At 40.9% G+C, this 20,902-nt stretch overlaps 1 protein-coding gene across 8 annotated transcripts in view; it reads left to right on the top strand.

Moving 5' to 3' along the window:
- Positions 1–20,902, top strand: part of ubap2a (ubiquitin associated protein 2a) — a 122,274-nt gene that overhangs the window by 67,970 nt on the left and 33,402 nt on the right. For all 8 annotated transcript variants that reach the window (XM_060855828.1, XM_060855875.1, XM_060855501.1 and 5 more), the window contains 6 exons: positions 1,146–1,312; positions 1,917–2,106; positions 4,817–4,847; positions 14,306–14,483; positions 16,940–17,009; positions 19,552–19,738. In XM_060855828.1, coding sequence (XP_060711811.1) covers positions 1,146–1,312; positions 1,917–2,106; positions 4,817–4,847; positions 14,306–14,483; positions 16,940–17,009; positions 19,552–19,738 — 823 coding nt within the window. The remainder of the gene's footprint in view (positions 1–1,145; positions 1,313–1,916; positions 2,107–4,816; positions 4,848–14,305; positions 14,484–16,939; positions 17,010–19,551; positions 19,739–20,902) is intronic.

Raw genomic sequence — 20,902 nt, 5'->3', positions numbered from 1 at the left:
TCATGGCACACAAGATATCCCTTCATAGTGAAGTTTAAAAAGTGAGAAGGCTGATGCCCAACAATGTGGCTGAATGCTTTGATGTAAACCACTACTTTGAGTAACTCGAGCAATGACTGCATTGAGTTTGGAGGTTCTGTTTGGGGTTTTGCCAGTCAAGCTAATATGCTTTCCAAATTGTCTTTCCAGAATGCATCTGAACAGTGAAGGTTTGAGGCCAGTACATTATTTTGTAATAATAGTTCATGTGCCTGGAATGATTAATGCTTTTTCATATCCATAATGATCCACATGAAGCTCCTGATCATTGTGTATTGGCATGTGGCAAATCTGAAGGGCAAGTTTTCAATAACCAAAACTGAACCTAAAGTGCTTGTATACAGCAAATTGGTCAACATCTATGATAAGTATGTACTTTGCACTTTTGGTAATCTAGCTTCTCTCATGGGCCTTCTGTTTTAATATAAAAGAGCAGTTTGGAGTTGATCTTCATCTAGTTTTTAGTAGATCAAGACATACGAGGGTTCAGTGTTTAGTGATTTGACGCAATAGAAATGTGGTGTTGAGAATATATTTAGCTATAGATTCTTCCTTGGACTTCATAGTCTTTCCGGTCGAAGTTACTATTAAGCTGCAAAGTATTAGTTTGACTTTGATTCTGGTTATTATTCAAATGTATTTATACGGATCTTAAAGTAGTAGACCAGAACGTCGTCTCCTTTCAACACTGTTTTGATTTAACGTTGTCTCCTAACATTCAGCATTTTAATTCCAAAATAGACAAATGTATGAAGTCAGGACCTGAATAAAATAAAGAATTTATTGTGATCTCCATGCCAGATCAGATGATTTGCCCTCTGTTGATGATTGACAGGAAGTTGTGTATGAGGTTTGAAGATTGTTCCTATACCACTTGAAGTCTCTTCTCTCCACCCCCCGTCTCAAAAAACACACATGCGGGCATACGCATGTGCGCACTGTCCATATCTTGTTTCCTTCCATAGACCCCATCCCATAGGTGGTATTTTGTGTGGGCTCGGCTCGGTGTTCAGCATGAATTGTCAACATTACAATTGCTGACCATAGGAATGTCATCTTTTGATCTCAAGCACTTAAAAAAAACTCCACTTTTTCTTTCCATTTAGATTCCTGCATCTGCTGTTGAAATGCCAGGATCAGTTAATGTCTCTGAGTTGAATGTTCAGTTTGGAGCCTTAGAGTTTGGATCAGAGCCATCTCTGTCTGAATTTGGAACAGGAAGCAAGGAAACCATCAATCAGGCTCAAAACCACTTGTTCTCAAATTCTGTAAGGTAAACACAAATTTTGTCGTCCTCCAGCCTTCGCCCACAGTGGTCTGCAGTGTCAGCTTTGCTAACAAAGAACTAGATTTTAAAAAGTGCAAGTTACTTAGCTACTAAATGCAGCAGTTATCAGTGCTCTCTAACAGATTTGCTGAGGCCCAAGGTATTACCTTGGTGTTTTAAGGTGGGATAAAAATAAAAATATAGAAGAAAAGTAATAGGGAGAAAGTGATATTTCAAAAGAAAAATGCAAAATCGTTTATTTGGTAATGCTCCTTGAATAGCAATGAATTGCAATTGTTTGACTGTACGGAATTTCTGTTTCTGAAAACAAGTTCTGAAATCTCTTTGTTTTGTACTCATGAGGGCAAACAACTGTCCTATTTCAAAGGAATCAAAAAGTTATGTGTTGCCATGAAGAATGCAAGTAATTAATGTATTAATTGTTCCCTTGGAAACTTTAAGTGCAAGAAAAAGCTTCAGCATACTACCTTTTTCAGCAAATGAATTGATAAAATACTTATCACTGACTTATCATTTAGGCGTGGACACATTTATGTAAGCTTATCTTCAGTAGCTAATGTGTAGTATTAAATTTTATTCTATAATGTAGTGATTCGATGTCACAGTTTTTGTCGATATCGAGTGCGGTTCAAGAATCAACCGATCCATCTTCCATCAGCTCTTGCAGCTCAACAATTGCTCAGGTTACTTCAGTGACTTCAACAGTTGATCAGAGTTCAGTGCATGGAATACCTTATCAGAACTCCCTTGGTGCACCTCAAAAGGAAGCTTCCTCACAGGTGAATGAAATTGTTTTGAAATAAAAATTTTTATTCATCTTTTCTAAGACGTGTTAAGCTTATGTATGAGGAGAGAGATAGCTTGGGGATGGGGAAGGTGAGGGTGTGCACATGAAGATGGCTTGTTCCTTTCATGCATTGCGGGAAGTTTCACAGTGGTTTTCCTGTGATATAGCTCTGAATGGACGAGTGCACTGGTAATCAAACCTCACTAGTTTTGCGTGGCTTGTGAAGGAATAATGAAAGTTTAATTTGACCACCCAAATAATCAGCTTGTTTCTCATAGTTCTTATGCAGGACAGAGGTTTCTTCAATAAACTTTTTTTTTGAAAAAAAGCTTAAAGCAACATGTTCTACCATTCATAAGAAGTGGAAAAACTGGCTATCAATTAAGCTATCCAAATCCATGCATTCACATAAACAGATAAGCCATTACAAATCTGTAAAGATGTGGGTTTTGAAGAGCAGGTAAATGGGGAAACACACTCAATGGGCTGAGTATCCAAATTCAACGGATTTTGAAGTGCAAAGAGGTCCAGTTGATTTTCCTGTCAGACACTGACATGCTGACCACTGGAGAATCGATGAGATCTTCAAGCCAGACTTCGGTTCAGGTAGGAGGTTGATTGGATCTTGGTTTTTGAATGAAAGTAAAAGTTTGAGCAAATTAAAGATACTGACTTCTAGACCTGATTTCTCAGATTCCCCGAAGATGCAGTCTGTAATTTGTCATGCTGTAAGCTTTTCTTTTCAGGAGCAATCTCACTTCTTTATGATTAGCTTCTAAGAGATTTGTTTCACCAGATGCATCTTAGGTATGTACTGAACTGCAGTTTGAGTTGAGAGGCTATTGCTGGGCAACCTTGAGCACAGGCCCTTCGAAATCAGTCTGTCCATAATGAAAACAATAGAAATGCATCTTTTATCTCTAAAAGCATTGCTTGTCTGCTATTCAGGGTTACTTGCAATTAAACAGCAGATGCTTAAGAACCCACATTAAACTTTCAACTTCAGTAATTACTGCTGAACACAATCCCAAGAAATCATGCATCCTTCAAACCCTTTAAATCTATTACTGTCTAAACTGTTCCTTATTCAAATTCCTCATAGTTCTTTGTAATAAAAAAAATTCCCAACACTTAGACAAGCTTGAAATGACAACTATGCCACCACATGCAGTGTCCTCAACCAGAGAGTTACATTCAGTCTTGTTGGGAAGATGATACAGGAGGTGGAACTATAAATGGGCTAGGAAACACCGACAAGTCAAAGCAAATAGTGAGCAAGGTCAACCCTTCAAGGCAAATATGCTCTAAAATGAGAAGCAAGTTCTGACTTGAAAATACGTTGCCTTTCTTCACTGGAACTTGGTTAAACTTCTGGAAATTCCTCCTTCACAGCAATGTAAATCTGTCTATGGTACATGATCTACTGCGTTGACTTACTGCAATCCATCACCTTCTGAAGGCCAGCTACAGGCAGGCAATTGATGTTGGCCAGTCAGTGATATTTATGCTCACAAGTGAATATAAAAATAAGTTGGATGGGTGTTGAATGCTCCTACTTACCTAGATAGAATCAGCTCCAAGAACACATGCTGAACATCATGCAAGGCAAAATAGTCTGCTCGATTGGCACCCCATCCAATGTTCAACCTTGACTCCCATCACTGCGCAGTACACGCTGCTGACACTATCTCCAAGATGCAGTGCAGCAACTCCCCAGTGCTGCTGTGATAACACTTCCCAAACCTTACAAGCTCTTCCAGCTTGAAGACAAGGGCAGCAGATGTATGGTGATGCCATCATGTAAAGGTATTGCTGTAAGCTACATCATCAAAAGCTATGTCAAATACCCTATCAGCAAAGATGTTCATAAAATTTCAAGACTTCAATTGCTTAAGGAAGCTCCCTGCCACCAGCTTGAGGCAATTTGGGTAATAAGTGCGAAATTAGCCAGTGACACATACAACCCATGAATGCTATTTAGAAGGATTATTCTGGTAACCTGTTTTTCAATCAGACTTGGTCTAGTTGGATTTGTCCTTCCATTTTCACCAGCAATTTGCAATATGGTCATTTAACAAGTTGGCAAATCATACAACTGTTGGCTTGGCACTAGCTTCATTTGTTTGTTAGATTTTTTGCTTTGTTTGCAAATGGAGTGTACTCTGGTTATGAATTTAACTCCTACGAATCTTCATGGTGAGGTGGGGGGATCTGTTAGCCAGCTGTCCAGCCAACTGAGCTTGCATTACTGAGTGATGCCAATGGTATGGGTTCAGATCAGACACCTGCTGAGGTTGTGATGTAAGACTCTTCCCCATAACCTTCCCTTACCAAGGTACGTTGACCTTTCGGTTAAACTATTAGTTCATGTCGATGGCTTTGCTTCCCCCATTGCACACTGCCAGTCTATCTCCCTGTACCCCACTTCAAATTTGCATTGTCTTCAAGCACAACTGTGAAAACCATGTTTTTTTTGAATAGCAGCTCAATGAAGCTTAATTCTTAACTGCTTTGTGAAGTCAAATTGAAACATATTTGATCTTTTCTGTAGCTTCAATGATCCATAACAGTTTTGTCTCTTTTGAACGTCGAGTGGCAGCATCTAGTGTTTTGTTTTCCCTTCAGATGAACATCCAATGGTTTGTTCCGTGATCTAAAATTTGTGTACAAAATGAGTCAAGCAATTGTCTTTTTGTTTACAGATTGGTCTTGGAACACAACAGGCACTCGAAGGTGAGTGTTGAAGTCATCAATGTTAATGCATAACCTTGTAATATTTCCTGTTTTGGTTTTACTGTGCGTAGGATGGTAATTCAAAATTTCTTGTTGGCTTTCGCCTCTTAAATGAGACCTTGAACAATACTTTCTCTTCACTTTTGCAGGGTTTGTAAAGTTGTCACTTCTTCTGTTAGCCCATGTTGTATATTTGAATAAGATAACCTTTTAGATCACATTTAAAACATTGCAAGTGCACTTCTAATAAATATGTGTATCAAATTTAACACTCCTATCTTTGGGCAATGATTTTCTGTGTAAGCGTTTTCACAGCTTGGATTTGGTGCTCTTATTTAAGTCAGCAAAGGTAGGCTTCCAGAATTAAGCTGTGTGTATGAGAGGAAGAGATGACCATTCTAATGCCACATTTAAAAAGTAGAGTGCAGATGTGGAAGTTTGTAATTTGAGTAAATATAATTTTTCAGTAAGAAACATAGCCAGATTTTTCCATTTTAAGGTTGTAGTTTTTTGTCAATATTATTACTGCCAGGGACTTGGAAGCAGCACCAGAGCTGTGTGGGAGGATACCAAGCAGGTGAGTACACTTGCCAGGGACTCTGAGGTAGTTCTTTTATAACGTGACAGTTGTGCTCCTGTGCAGTGCCGCGTTATAGAAACATAGTGCTTTAGAAACCGTGCTTAAAGTCCTGGTGATGTAATTGTGTTACAACCAACTCGTTTTAAAAGTTTGGGCTTTAGAAATACTGTCGCCAATTCATAATTGCCTTACAGCAAATTGGCATTAGTCACTGTTGATTAGCTGGTAAGGAACAACCATTTGCAGTAAACCGGAAAAGTATATTAAAGAATTAACTCCAAGTACCAGGGATGAGGAAATGTCGGAGGGTGGCACAGTGGTTAGCACTGCTGCCTCACAGTGGCAGAGATTCAGGCAACTGTGTGGAGTTTACACATTCTCCCCGTGTCTGTGTGGGTTTCCTCCAGGTGCTCTCCGGTTTCCTCCAACAGTCCAAAGATGTGCAGGTCAGGTGAATTGGCTATGCTAAATTGCCCGTAGTGTTAGGTAAATGGGTAAATATAGGGGAATGGGTGGGTTGCGCTTCGGCGGGTCGGTGTGGACTTGTTGGGCCGAAGGGCCTGTTTCCACACTGTAATCTAATCTAGTAGAATAGTGGGATAAATGTGATTAAATAGGCCAAAGTATAATAAGGGAATGGGATTATGAGAAGGGAAGTATGTTTAAGAGTGACTATTAGAAAAGTTAGCAAAACGAAGTTCAAGTCTAAGTCGTGAGGTCAACCAAGTGGAATGTGTGACCTGTCATTTGGGAAGTTATGGACCTGACTGGCATCCTGGCTGACTATATTTGTAGAAACGCTTCCACTTGCAGAAATTTGAGCTTACGGTTTTGAAGCTTAAGTGGTGGCTAGAGTCACTGTGGCACATCGACAAGGCTGTCTTGTGGCTAGTGTGTTTAGAGCGCAGCTTAGCATGTCTAGGAAAGCACTGAGAAACAGTCACAATGATCCAAATTCTCTTACCCTCCCTTCTGCACCAAATCTTGAGCCATGCCTCCTTTTGCTCTAATCTCCTATTTTTGTACTAGCCACGAACTGGCAGTGGGAATCAGTGAAAAAGCATAGATACAAGCCCTATCATGTCGAGGGCAACTAGTAACTGCCAAGCTATTCTATTCCCTGCTACTTGCACTTGGTCCGTTACCTACTATGCCCTGACATTTTAAGTGCTTGACCAGATGCTGCTTAAATGTTGCAAGAATGCATGCCTCCAGCCATACTTGGGCAGCATATTCTGTAGAAAGTGAGGTCTGCAGATGCTGGAGATCAGAGCTGAAAATGTGTTGCTGGAAAAGCGCAGCAGGTCAGGCAGCATCCAAGGAACAAGAGATTCGACGTTTCGGGCATAAGCCCTTCTGTAGTTCTACCATCGTTTGAGTGAAAGTATTTTCTTCTAATTCCTCTAAACCAGTTGCTCCTCACGTTTTAAACTTTCAGTTGCTGGTCCTACTCGTCTTAGATACCGGTAAAAGATTCTCTTGAACTATTTTGTATCCCTAGATCAGATCTCCCCTCTGTCTCCACTACTCCAGGCAGGACAAAAAACAGCCTATTCAGTCTCTGAAGATTTCTAATTTTTTGAGTTAAAAATCACACAACACCAGGTTATAGTCAAACAGGTTTAATTGGAAGCACACTAGCTTTCAGAGCGACGCTTCTTCCTCAGGTGAAGGAGGATCGCTTTGAAAGCTAGTGTGCTTCCAATTAAACCTGTTGGACTATAACCTGGTGTTGTGTGACTCTTAACTTTGTACACTCCAGTCCAACACCGACACCACCAAATCATAACTTTTTGAGGTTATCCTTTTTAATCTACTGCCTAGCTCCACGGATTTGTGATTCAAGACCTCACCCCTTTTGTCTATTCAACATTGGTACCAACATATACCAGAATCGCGAGCTTACCACCACCTGCTCTGGGATGCCCTGCAGTGTTTTTCAGTGACATCACTCATCACTCATACTGGCTCCAGGGAGGCATCATTGTCAACCTGGAATCATTTGTGTCTGTGCAAATGCTTCTGTTTCCATAACTAACGAATGCCCAATCACTATTGCTCCTGCTTTCATTTTCCTCCCCCTTTTTATAGAGTCAAGCTGCTTGTGATGCCAAAGCTTGGCTCTGATTGCATTTCCTTGAACCAGCACCAAATCATTCTCCAAAATCACAAACCAATTTGTGAGCAGAGTACACTACCTTCCTGTTCCTCTTTGGTATTCACCCATTTCTTTGTCCTCCAATCCCTTGAGCTGCAATTGACCCCTCAACATTCTTGCAAGTATGTTTCTAAGTGTTCGGGAGAAACTTGAACTAGTTTGGCAGGGGGAAGGGATACAAAGCATACTATAATAAAGAAATCAAGACTGGATTTCAGTCATGTTGAGTTTTGGGGATTAAGGCAAGGCTAGTGGCCTCTAATAGAATTATAAATCAAGACATGACAAGGGCATGGCTTGATTTGTAGTGATATTGTTGTCATCACATGTTAAAGTAGGGGCAACGCCTATTCTGGGTATAGGATTTTCAGGCCAGGTGGTAAGGTGAAAAAGAGGGGCTGGTGTTGCATTAGAGTTCACTTATTGCAGTAAGGAGTGACAAATCTTGGAAGGGTATGTAAGTTAGAATTTGTGGGTAGAGCTTAGGAATAAATAAAAAGGGGCAGTCACATTGCTAGGAGTGTATTATAGACCCACATGTAGTGTCAGGCAGTGGAGGAACAAATATATGTTGACAATTCACCCAAAGTGTGTAAAGTAATAGGGAAACCATGAGGCCATTTCATCTGCTCCAACGGTCACATTTTGATTATTTCAAGTAAAAAGTTGAGAGGGGGAGCATTTCTTAATATATCCAAGAGAATGTTTGATATCAGCACAAAGAAGGTTCAAGAAGGAACTGCGCAGTGCTGAACCTAATTCTAGGGTGCGAACATGAACAGGTGGTAATGAGGTGGCAATGAGGAAACATTGTGGTGATATTGACCATAGTGAGATTCAAGTTAGTTATGAAAAAAGGGAAAAATAAAGGATAGCTTGCAAAAAAAAGTTTTGGATAACTCAGGCAAGTTTTTTAAAATAATATAGCATTTGACCAGAATATAAATTACAGGGGAGAACTTAGGAAAGCAATTAGGATAGCTAAGAGTGGCATGAAAATGTTTGTATGCCAGATGACCGCTATAAAATTAGGTGGAATCCTAGAAGAATATGGACAGTAAAAAGATAACCAGGGAAGAGAGTAATGCTCATTGGGGATCAAGGAGGTAATCTTTGCCAAGACTGAGGATGTTGGCTAGGTGTTAAACAAGTACTTCACATCTGTCTTTGTTTTGGAGAAGAAATTTGTAGGTACAGAATTCAAAGGGGGCTAAAATTCTTAAATAGATCAACATCGACATTGGCATTGAGAGTGAAGAGGTACTGGTGATTTTGTGCATAATTCCAAGTTCCAGTTATAACAGAGGCTTTTGTCAAAGGTAAGGAGAAAATTTAAAGGATTCTGACAAAACATTTAATTCCTTTCTGGCAACAGTGAAGGACTGGAGGACTGCTAATGTGGTTCTACTTAACAAGAAAGATGGTAGAGATGAAGTAGAGAATTACAGATCAGTGAGTCTCTTCTCAGTGTTAGGAAAACAATTGGAAAAAATTCTGAAGCAGAACTAATCTCCATTTGAAAAAGCAAGTTTTGTTCAGGGATGGCCAGCATCGTTCATCAGAGAGGATGATTGTCTTCTGAGTAAAGGCTAAATAGGTTGGAACTCTCTTCACTTGTGTTTAGAAGCATGAGAGGTGATCTCATTGAAACATTGGATTCTTAAGAATTTGACAGGGTAAATATCGAGAACATTTCCTCCTCGTGGGAGAGTTGAGGACCAATAGTAGAAAGCTAATTTAGGACTGAGATGAAGAGTAATTTCTTCTGAGTTGTTTCTTCCTACAGTTCTGTGGTAAAGTGTTCTAGAGCCCTGTTGTATATTTAAGGCTGATCAAAATCCATTTAGATACTTGAAGTTTTTCAATGACACTAAGATTGGCTGGGTGGCTAATGGTGAGGAAGAAGGTCTTGAGTTACAGGAACATGGGTGGTCGATGGGTAGATGAGTCAGATGGAATTTAGTCCTGATAAATGTGAGGTGATGCACTTTTGAAGAAGTAACAAGATGGAGGACCGAATGACTGGCAGGATAGTAGGGAGCTCAGATCTTGGCCTGTTTGGCCACAGATCTCTGAAGGGAGCAGGGCAGGTTAGTAGGATTGTTAAGGCATATGGAACATTTGCCTTTATCCCTTATCAGTTTTGACATAGATTATAAGAGCAGGAATGCTATTTTGGAGCTGTACAAAACTTTGGTTAGACTGCGGCTGGAGTACTACTTGCAGTTCTGGTCGTCACCTCATTTGAAGGGAGGTGATTGCATTGGAGGAGGTTAAACAGGATGTAATTGGGTTGCAGCATTTTAGCTACGAAGAGAGGCTGAATAGGCATGGGTTGTTTTGTTTAGAGCAGTGAAGGCTGAGTGGAAACCTGATTGAGGGGCATGGACAGGCTAGATTGGAAGCAGCTGTTCCCCTTAATTGAAGAGTCCAGAAGGCATAATTTAAAGGTGAAGATAGCAGGTTTAGGGAAAACTATTTTTCACCCACAGCGTGTTGGGAATCTGGTATGCACCTGGAAGTGTCTTTTCACTCTGGGATGTGGGCATCTCGAGCTAGACCATAATTATTGTCCATCCCTAGTTGTCCAGGGGGCATTTAAGAGTCAACAACATTACTATGGGTCTGAAGTCACATTTTTGGGTGCAAAGAGTATATTATCTAGTTTGTAGGCACTGTATTACTAGGGTTTGAAAAAAGTAAATGCCCAATCTTATGAAAATTCATGTTGCTTGTAATTTTCAGTTTTTAATAAAGGTAGCCTATCTTATAGCTGCAGTAAATTATCTAGTCAGCTTATGAGTGTTTATTTGATTGGTCAATAACAAGCAATCAGAGTAATTGAACAGAGGATTATTCGAGAGGCTGAGAGAGTGATAGAAGCTACAGGGACATAGTGACGCCAGAGAACAGAGGTAGCTGGGTAACAGTTAGAGGTGGGAAGGGGAGGAAGCAGGCAGTGCAGGGATCCCCTGTGGTCGTTCCCCTCAACAATAAGTATACTGCTTTGGATACTGTTGAGGGAGACAGCCTAGCAGGGGTAAGCTGCAGTGACCTGGTCTCTGGCACGAGGTCCGGTTCTGAGGCCCAGAAGGGAAAGGGGAAGAGGAGGAGAGCGCTAGTTATAGGAGACTCTATAGTTAGAGGGGCAGACAGGCGGTTCTGTGGACATGGGCGAGACTCTCGGATGGTTTGTTGCCTCCCGGGTGCCAGGGTCTGAGACGTCTCTTCAGAATCCTTAAGGGGAGGGTGTGCAGCCAGAAGTCGTGGTGCACATTGGCACCAATGACATACGTAGGAAGAGGGGTGGGGAGGTCATTCAGGAGCTCAGGGAGTTAGGCTGGAAGCTAAAAGCTAGGACAGACAGAGTCACCATCTCTGGGTTGTTGTTGGTGCCACGTGACAGTGAGGCAAGGAGTAGGGAGAGAGTGCAGTTGAACACATGGCTGCAAGGATGGTGTTGGAGGGAGGGCTTCAGGTATTTGGACAATTGTACTGTGTTCTGGGGAAGGCAGGACCTGTACAAGCAGGACGGGTTGCACCTGAACCAGAAGGGCACCAATATCCTGGGAGGTAAGTTTGCTAGCACTCTTTGGGGTGGGGGGTGGGGGGGTGTTTAAAACTAATTTGGCAGGGGGATAGGATCCGGACTTGTAGTCCAGCAAGTAGGTTAGCTGTTTTTCAGGATGCCCAAGAATGTAGGGAGGCTGTGGAGAAGGTAGCACTGACAGGGAATACTTGCGGACACAGAGTTGGACTCAAGTGTATATTCTTCAACGCAAGGGGTATCAGAAATAAGGTGGGTGAACTTAAGGCGTGGATCGGTACTTGGGACTACGATGTTGTGGCCATCACGGAAACGTGGATAGAAGAGGGATAGGAATGGTTGTTGGAGGTTCCTGGTTACAGATGTTTCAATTAGATTACGGAGGGTGGTAAACAAGGAGGGGGTTGGCGTTGCTAATTAGAAATGGTATAACGGCTGCAGAAGGGCAGTTTGAGGGGGATCTGCCTTTGGAGGGAGTTTGGGCTGAAGTCAGAAATAGGAAAGGAGCAGTCACCTTGTTGGGTGTTTACTATAGGTCCCCCAATCGCAGCAGAGATGTGGAGAAACAGATTGGGAAATAGATTTTGGAAAGGTGCAGAAGCCACATGGTAGTTTTCATGGGCGATTTCAACTTCCCAAATATTGATTGGAAGGTTTTTAGATTAAGTAGATTGGACGGGGCGGTGTTTGTGCAGTGTGTCCAGGAAGCTTTTCTAACTCAGTATGTAGATTGTCCAACCAGCGGAGAGGGGAGGCCATATTGGATTTGGTACTTGGTAACGAACCGGGACAAGTGATGGGCTTGTTAGTGGGTGAGCGTTTTGGTGATGGTGACCACAATTCTGTGACTTTCACCTTGGTTATGGAGAGAGATAGGTGCGTGCAACAGGATAGTTTTTACAATTGGGGGAAGGATAACCCCAAGGCCTTTTATGCTTATGTGAGAAACATGAGAATGACAAGAATGAGGGTAGGTCTGATCAAACTCAGTAGTGGGAGACTGTGTATTGAGTCGGAAGAGCCAGGAGAGGTCTTCACTGAGTACTTTTCTTCAGTATTTACAAATGAGGGGGACTGTATTGTTGAAGAGGAGAGTATGAAACGGACTGGTAAGCTAGAGGAGATACTTGTTAGGAAGGAAGATGTGTTGGGCATTTTGAAAAACTTGAGGATAGACAAGATCCCTGGGCCTGACTGGATGTATCCTAGGATTATGTGGAAAGCAAGAGAGGAAATTGCAGAGCCGTTGGCAATGATCTTTTCGTCTTCACTGTCAACGGGGGTGGTACGAGGGGACTGGAGAGTGTCGAATGTTGTGCCCTTGTTCAAAAAAGGGAATAGGGATAACCCAGGGAATTACAGGCCAATTAATCTTACTTCGGTGTAGACAAAGTAATGGAAAGGGTACTGAGGGATAGGATTTATGAGTATCTGTATAGACACTGCTTGATTAGGGACAGCCAGCACGGATTTGTGAGGGGTAGGTCTTGCCTTACAAGTCTTATTGAATTATTTGCAGAGGTGACCAAGCATGTGGATGAGGGTAGAGCAGTGGATGTAGTGTACGTGGATATTAGTAAGGCATTTAATAAGGTTCCCCATGATAGGCTTATGCGGAAAGTCAGGAGGCATGGGCTAGTGGGAAATTTGGCCAGTTGGATAGAGAACTGGCTGACTGGTCGAAGTCAGAGAGTGGTGTTAGATGGTAAATATTCCGCCTGGAGCCCAGTTAGAAGTGGAGTTCCGCAGGGATCAGTTCTGGGTGCTCTGCTGTTTGTAATTTTTATTAATGACTTGGAAGAGGGAGTCGAAGGGTGGGTCAGTAAATTTGCAGACGATATGAAGATTGATGGAGTTGTGGATAGTGAGGAGGGCTGTTGTCAGCTGCAAAGGGACTTAGATATGATGCAGAGCTGGGCTGAGGAGTGGCAGATGGACTTCAACCCTGTCAAGTGTCAGGTTGTCCATTTTGGAAGGACAAATAAGAATACGGAATTAACGGTAGGGTTCTTAGTAAAGTGGAGGAGCAGAGGGATCTTGGGGTCTATGTTCATAGCTCTTTGAAAGTTGCCACTCAGGTGGATAGAGCTTGTAAGAAGGCCTATGGTGTATTAGCGTTCATTAGCAGAGGGAGTGAATTCAAGAGTCGTGAGGTGATGTTGCAGTTTTACTGGTCCTTGGTAAGGCCACATTTGGAGTATTGTGTGCAGTTCTGGTCGCCTCACTTTAGGAAAGATGTGGAAGGTTTGGAGAGGGTGCAGAGGAGATTTACCAGGATGTTGCCTGGAATGGAGAATAGGTCGTATGAGGATAGGTTGAGAGTGCTAGGCCTTTTCTCATTGGAACGACGAAGGATGAGGGGTGACTTGATAGAGATGTATAAGATGATCAGGGGAATAGATAGACAGTCAGAGACTTTTTCCCTGGGTACAATAGAGTCTTACAAGGGGACATAAATTTAAGGTGAAGAGTGGAAGGAATGGGGGGGGGATGTCAGGGGTAGGTTCTTTACCCAGAGAGTGGTGGAGGCATAGAATGCATTGCTTGTGGGAGTGGCAGAGTCAGAATCATTGGTGACCTTTAAGCGGCAATTGAATAGATACATGGATAGGTGCTTAAGCTAGGACAAATGTTCGGCACAACATCATGGGCCGAAGGGCCTGTTCTATGCTGTATTGTTCTATGAAGTTAGTGCAGAAGGAGGCTATTCCACCTAGTGCTTGCTCCTGCTCTCTTACTTAATACTAGTTGCTTCTTCCCTGCTCTCTTCCTTTCTTTCTCTCCCCCCCCCCCCCCCCCCCCCCCCCCCCCCCCCCCAACCCATTACTTGCATTCTCTGTCCAAACAATCATCCAATGCCTGATTTGAACCTCCCTTTACATTTCTAGGCTATGCATTCCAAACCATAACTACCGGTTATGAATGTATTATTCTCCCAAGATCCTTGCCTCATTTGCATATAACTTTGAAATTGTCATGTTGGGACATTTAACATTGTTATCAACATAATTGTGTCTGATTTAATCTTTTGTTCTGTGTTTAGTCATTTTAAAATGTCTAGTCATTTTATTGCTTATGAGAACTGTTTTGGGGTCACATTATTTTAATGTTTATGAAGCAACTTGTAATTGCTAACATAAAATATTACAGATGTTAACTTTTTCCCCACCCAGCTACAATTTGTCCCAATGTGAAATCCGCTGAATCTCCATCTTTGTCAAGTGTGAATTCACTATCTACCGGAGTGTCCACTGCTTCTCTTCTGCCTACAGTATCGCAATATTCTGCTAGCTTGTCCAGTTTGAACCAGACCATCGAATTGCCCAGCAGCTCCATTTCGCAACTTAGCACGTGGGTATCTGACCAGTTGTTAATTCCTGCTTGGAAAGCTGGTTACATTGATAAAATGAAAGAAAATGCAGGGAGCATACCTTGCAATGGATGCAGTGCTTAGGAAGGATAGGGGGAAGATGAATGGGGAGGGGAGTGAATGAAATGCTGTTTAGAGTTGGTGTCACAGATAAGGAGAAAATTAAATTAAACTTTTTGTTATCTGCTAGAGGTTACATATTGATTAGGCAGAATCAAGGAAAATGCTTTTCTAGTTAGTTTTGTTCCAACTTGTGCCACTAGCTTGCACCTGCCTAATTATATACGAATTAGAGATCCATACCTCAATTTAACCATTACCTGTTACCTTTTTTCCATTTGGCCTCTAGTGTTCCTGCCAGATTCTACTGGATGATTTTAATGCATCATTCATAGTGTGAGGGCTTGGCCTAACCTTAACCTTAATCTTAATCTGGGGTGAGACTGGAATCCAGACATTACTGGATCTAAAGTTGTCACTGGCAGGAGATCTGGTTGTGCAAAGAAGACCAGCTTTAGGAACATGGTTAAAGTACTTTTTAAAAGATTCTAGTTTTATTCATCCATAGGATGTTTCTCTGGTTAGGTTGGCATTAATTACTTATATCTTATTGCTCTTGAAGGAGATGAACTGCTGCAGTGACTTTGGTTTAGGTAGATCAGTAATGCTTCCCAATTATCTGCTGAATTTGGATGCCAGCTTTTTGTGACTTGTATACATGGAATTTCTAGATCTGCCTCCTCTAGCTTTCTGCGGTCTTTCTCCATTTAAATAATATTAGCTCATCTATTCATCCTGCCAAAATATGACCTCCCATTTTCCCACATTATATTCTGTCCTCCAAGTTTTTGCCTATTTGCTTAACTTGTCTGTCGTCACTGTCATTTACACCACTTGCCTTCCCACCTATTTGTCAACTGCAATCTTAACTATCGTGCACTCACTTTCTTCATTTGTTATTAATACATATTGTAAATAATTGTAGCCCAGCACTGATCACTATGGCATTCTACTGCCTTCCTCCCAACTGTTTACTGTTTAGTTAGTCAGTCCTTTATCCATACTAAGAGAAAACCTTCTGTCCCTTGGGCTCTTAAGTTGTCTAAAGTGTTGTACCTTCTGAAACCCTTTCTGCAAATTCAAATGTATTATGTCCATTGCTTTCCCTGTATTGTGCTTGTTATCTCAAATGATTCTAATAGACTGGTCAGGCATGATTTCACCTTTTTGAAGCCATGCTGACTCTGTTTGATCATATGGCAATAAAAGAACAAGGGACAAGTGAGCTACTCAGCCCTTTCAGGCTGCTTCAGCGTTCAATCAGATCATGGCAGATCTGATTTTAACTTTATCTACATTTTGTGCGTATTCTTGGTTTTCTCTTGTCCTGTTGACAATTAAGAGTCTATCTGTCTGCTATAAATATGTAAAGATTATGCATCCACTGCCTTTTGAAGGCAATTTCAAAGGCATTCTACCCTCAAAACACTTGTGTTTTCTCCTCTTTTAATGAGTGGCCTCTTATTTTATGTCTTAATTTCTAAATGCACTGTGGTTATGTTCTTTTATAATGCACTCTTATATCCTTTTTAATCTGTTGCATATCCAGCAAGTAAGAATGCAGTACAGTTTCGATAAGCTGGAGAATGTTTAAGAAATATCCTAATGTTCACATTAGAGAGAAAGATCAAAGAATTAATGAGCCATTGGACTCTACATTGGCTAATTTTAGTAAGATGATTAGGCTTTATTCCAGATTGTTCTTGTGTGCTGTGCCTGCAAAGGTCTGGTTCACAACACCATGATCTCCCTTACAAGTAAGCAGGTCAGGAAGCAAATCCCAAATTGCAGTTCATGTTCTAGGCAGCAATCTGATCTACATCACCTGTCCAACCACCTGAGCTAATGTAATCTGGAGCTAGGGATGATGGTAGTGACTCCATTTTCTGTGTTGCATGGAAGTACTCTTCGTGTCACTGCCTGTGTTAACCAACTGCAAAAAATGCAAATGTGATTTAAGTCAGGTTTCATTCTGGGATCTGACTTGCCCAGTATTATGATCAACTGGGATCATAGTAAAGCAAGTCTTCAATTTGGGAGAAATGCCTGCTGACTGAATTTTAACTGACCTTATGGTGAAGTTTGTGTTAGTGGTTAGATTTCAAATGGGAACATTGCTGTACAACGATGGTTCCACACTGAACTGAAAAAACTGGCCTTCTGCTTATTCATTCTTTCGCTTTAAAGACAGATAGTTAATCTTTACGAGTAATCTCTTAAGTGAGAGCAAATAATGAACAGTGGCTCATTGTTTTCCTCCAAAATAAGAAAAAGAATTATGTGCAGGATTGTTTATTCAAGTAGCTGATTAGATGTCAGTTCATATTCTGATTATACTTTGGGCAGTAATTTATTGGAACACTTCTTTTTAATGCAGTTCCTTGCCAAGCCACCAAAGCAGCAGCCTTACTCCTGCCTCTTCACTAACTACAAGCTCACCCAATGCAGTAAGTATGATGATCTTCAAGTTTAATTGTCCTTAAGCTTCCCATTTTTCTCCTGATGGGGCTTAGGGTAAGTTGAGACACAATGTAGGAGAAAGGGTTTCAGAACCTTGGCAGAGTTGAGTGTGAAAAATTGAAAAATGGGGTGAGAGAGAGAATTGAGCCAGGATAAAACAGAATTCCCTGAGTAGAAAAAATAGTTACTAAACAAAGGGTGATATTGCTTTAAAGGGAAAGTACAGGTTAGATGTATTCTGACAAGGGTGAAACAGTGGCAGAGCCAAAACCTGCACTCTGAGTCACAAGAGAGGTAAAGAATATTTCTTGATTTATACATACAAACGTTTAGGCGAGAACAGCGTTTAAAAATAATGACATGGGAAAATTTTAACTGGCAAACAAAATGAGTATAGACTGGCAGTTAATGTTGGAGAAAATCCAGAAATCTCCCATGCGAATAGGTAAGAGGTGGGGTGGCTCCCATTTGGGATTGACTGAGATTTGTGGTTAGAGATGCAGGATGAGACTATCCACAGGATATCCATAAAATAACTTTGTGTTGATGTTTATGAATTAAGAGGATTTGATATAACAGTACATATTGAGGAAACATACTGACAGAATAAGAGCTACTGATGGGAGAAATGATGGGCAGGCTGTACTGGGAAAAATGTTTTATGCTTCGGTTGATAGGTAGTCTGGTCCTGTTGACTTCCATCCAAGATTGACAAGGGAAAGGGATGATGCAGATTTCAGAGGCTTGCCAAAAACTTCTGATTTTCCTAATATAGAGAGGTAAAGTCACAGGATTGAAGGGCAAATGTGACTTATTGAAGAAAAGATTGTTTGTAAATAAAGCTGATCAGTTTTGCATCACTTCTGATTAAATGTTTAGAACTTATGCCGTTCAAGGATGTCCAGCATAGGATTGTATGTGATTGTGCTTGACCCATCTTATTGGAATATTTTGAAACAACAAAGATCGAGGATGTGGTCGAGATGCTTTTTCAGAAAGCATTTGAAAAGAGTGTCACAAAAGGTTGCTTGACAACGTTGAAGCTCACAGAAGGAGAGATCACTTAGTTTGAATTTAAATTGATTGGGTACAATAGTGTTTAATCAATGGTTGTTTTCTATCCAGGAAAAAGGCAAACTGCTTCCCAAGGGCTAGTGCTTGCATAACTGCATTTTGATGTATGTGAATGACTTGAATGTTGGAATTTAAAATTTCAACGCAGCACATGCTGAGGCTGTTACCAAATAGACTGTGTGAAAGGTTGTAGAGTAATGGACTGCTCATATCAAATGAAATTTAAAGTGTGAAGTGATATCTTTTGATAAAAGGAATAGGGAAAGACAAAGCTAACTTCATGATGCATTTCCTAAAAAAAAATCAGGAATAAGGGGAACTCCGTCAGTTTGCGATTCATTGAAACGGAAGGGACATTAATGAGCGAAGCATGTAAAACCTGGGGCTTCATTAACTGAAGGCATTAAATGTAGCAGCAGGAAAGTAAGGCAGTATTTGAATGAAGTCAGTGGTTGGCCTCAGAGGTTCCAGTTCTAGTTATCTCACTTTAAAATGATTGAGGATCCCTTTCAAGGGCACAAAAGATTTGACAAATGGTTCCAGGGACAAGGGATTGGAAAAGCTGAATTCTTCTTTCTTTTGAGTGAAGGGAGTTGATGTTAGATTTGACTGAAGTTTCTATTTGAGAAGTGTAACTAAAATAGACCAATAAAATGTTTCCATTAGCTGATGATAAAATGCCAGTCCGTGATGGAGCAGGTTTTTGGGCAAAAAATGCAACTGGAATTGGCAGTTCTTTTTTTTTTTACACAGCTAGAGTTCATGATCTGGAACTTGTGTAAAGTTCAAAGTTTAGAATTTGTGCTTTAAAAAAATTGGAAAAGCGTGGAGAGGTTTTCTAAATCCTCGAAGCCCCTGGAAGACAGGCTCACAAAGTGGATATATTCTCACCTATGATTTCGTAAAAACAAAACCTTGGAAGTACTTCGCAGGTCTGGCAACATCTTGAGAGAGTTGATGTTTTACTTTGCAGTTCCTCAACTTCCAATTTAAAAAGTTATGATGTAGATGTTAAGGAATGTAAATTTGTAATGATTGCTAAAGGAACACATCAAAGTGACCACTTGGAATTCTGCAGGTGCAAACAGTAGAAAGTATAAGGAATCTTCATTTACGTGTTGACCAAGTTTGTCAGTGCCAGGATTCAGTTGTCTATATTAAGGTAGTAGATGGTAAGAACTTCGTCTGTGAATGGACTTTCTGGTTCACATTTTGAGTTGATCACTGGCAGAAAGTTAATAAGAAGGGAGGATGGGGTAGTTGGACTTAATCATTTTAAAACAGTGATAGGTGCCTCTATTTGGCCTTTTGGAGGATCTGAAATTAACTATAGACTTATCCAAAATTTATCCTCCCCTCAAGTGGCTGCAGGAGGGTAGGAAGGCAGGGTGGGAGTGATGGGTGTTGTAAAGTTGTCTGATTCTTGCTGCTAACTTTTTTTTCTTTTGCTTACAGCATGCAAATATTGACAGCAGCTTACAGACTTCTGAAACTTTCTCCACTGCTTTGACATTTACCACAGCCACCACCTCAGCAGTCAGTGCCTCCAGCAATCTAAACACTACAAACAGCCTTGGACTGAGTGCAGCGAGTGTATCCATGCCAACTGCTACTACACGAGCAGTTCCCTCTGTTTCTTCAGGTTAGCAATTTTATTATTAAATTCTCCTTGTGAAAAAGGAGTCTGTGTTTATCCATTTTGTTCATTTTATTAGCTCGATGAAGTCTTGAACTTCAGTCAAATCCAACAAGACATTTTCCTTGTATCTGTGTACATTAGTGTTTTTCTCTTCGCTTTGCTTTTTCTTGCTGATTACATCATTTTGAACATTAGCAGTAGGTCATTCAGTTTTGAAGCCTGAAATGGCTTTCAATAAGATCATGGTTGATCTATTTGTTTGAATTCTACATTCCCACCAACCTAGATAACCTGAGATTCTTGTTAGGCTGGGAAATCGATCTACCTCTACCTTAAAAATATTTAATAACCCTGCTTCCGTTGCTCTGAGGCAGAGTTCTAAGGCTGTCTCAATACTTTTTTAAAAAATTTCTATCCTAAAAAGGAAATCCCTAATTTTAAACAGTGCCCCTTTTGTTCTGGATTCCGCCCCCCTCCCCCCCCTCATAAGAGGGAACATTATTTTCATGTCTATCCATGTCAAAATCATTCATAAGTATTTCAATTAAGTCACCCCTCACTCTTAATTTGTGTAAACAAGGCCCAGTCTGTCCAACCTTTCCTCATCAGAAGGTAAGCAGATGTGTTTGCAGTATTTAATAAAATTAAACTTTCCTTAATATTTGGATCTGATCTGCTTATCTTGTGATGGGATGCTAAGCAAGCTAATGAATAGCTTGTTAAATTTTTAGATTTATTTAATTCTCATTTAGGTCTGGGGAAACATCTGAGCCTTTTTAGTTAAGGGTGAGCAATTGTGCATACACTTGTATTACCCAGGGATCAAACTTAAATAGCCTTTCTCGTGTCGCAGGGGCAGCAATATGGCTCAATGGTTAGTATGCTACCTCACAGCATCAGGGACCCAGGTTTGAATCCAGCCTTGGGAATGTCTGCGGAGTTTGCGTGTTCTCTCAGTGTCGTGTAGATTTCCTCCATGTGCGCTGGTTTCCTTGTACAGTTCAAAAATGTGTGCCTTGGGTGTATTGGCCAGGCTAAATTGCCCATAGTATCAAGGGATGTTAGGGTAGATGGAAATGTGAGGTTGCAGGAATAGGGTGGGATTTGGGTCTAGGTGGGATGCTTTTCAAAGGGTCAGTTGTGGACTCTGAGCTGAATGTTTTGTTT

Source organism: Hemiscyllium ocellatum, chromosome 1 (assembly GCF_020745735.1).
Source record: "Hemiscyllium ocellatum isolate sHemOce1 chromosome 1, sHemOce1.pat.X.cur, whole genome shotgun sequence".
Taxonomy (NCBI): domain Eukaryota; kingdom Metazoa; phylum Chordata; class Chondrichthyes; order Orectolobiformes; family Hemiscylliidae; genus Hemiscyllium; species Hemiscyllium ocellatum.
The sequence above is the reverse complement of the archived record's forward strand: the minus strand, read 5'-3'. Positions and strand labels throughout refer to the sequence as shown.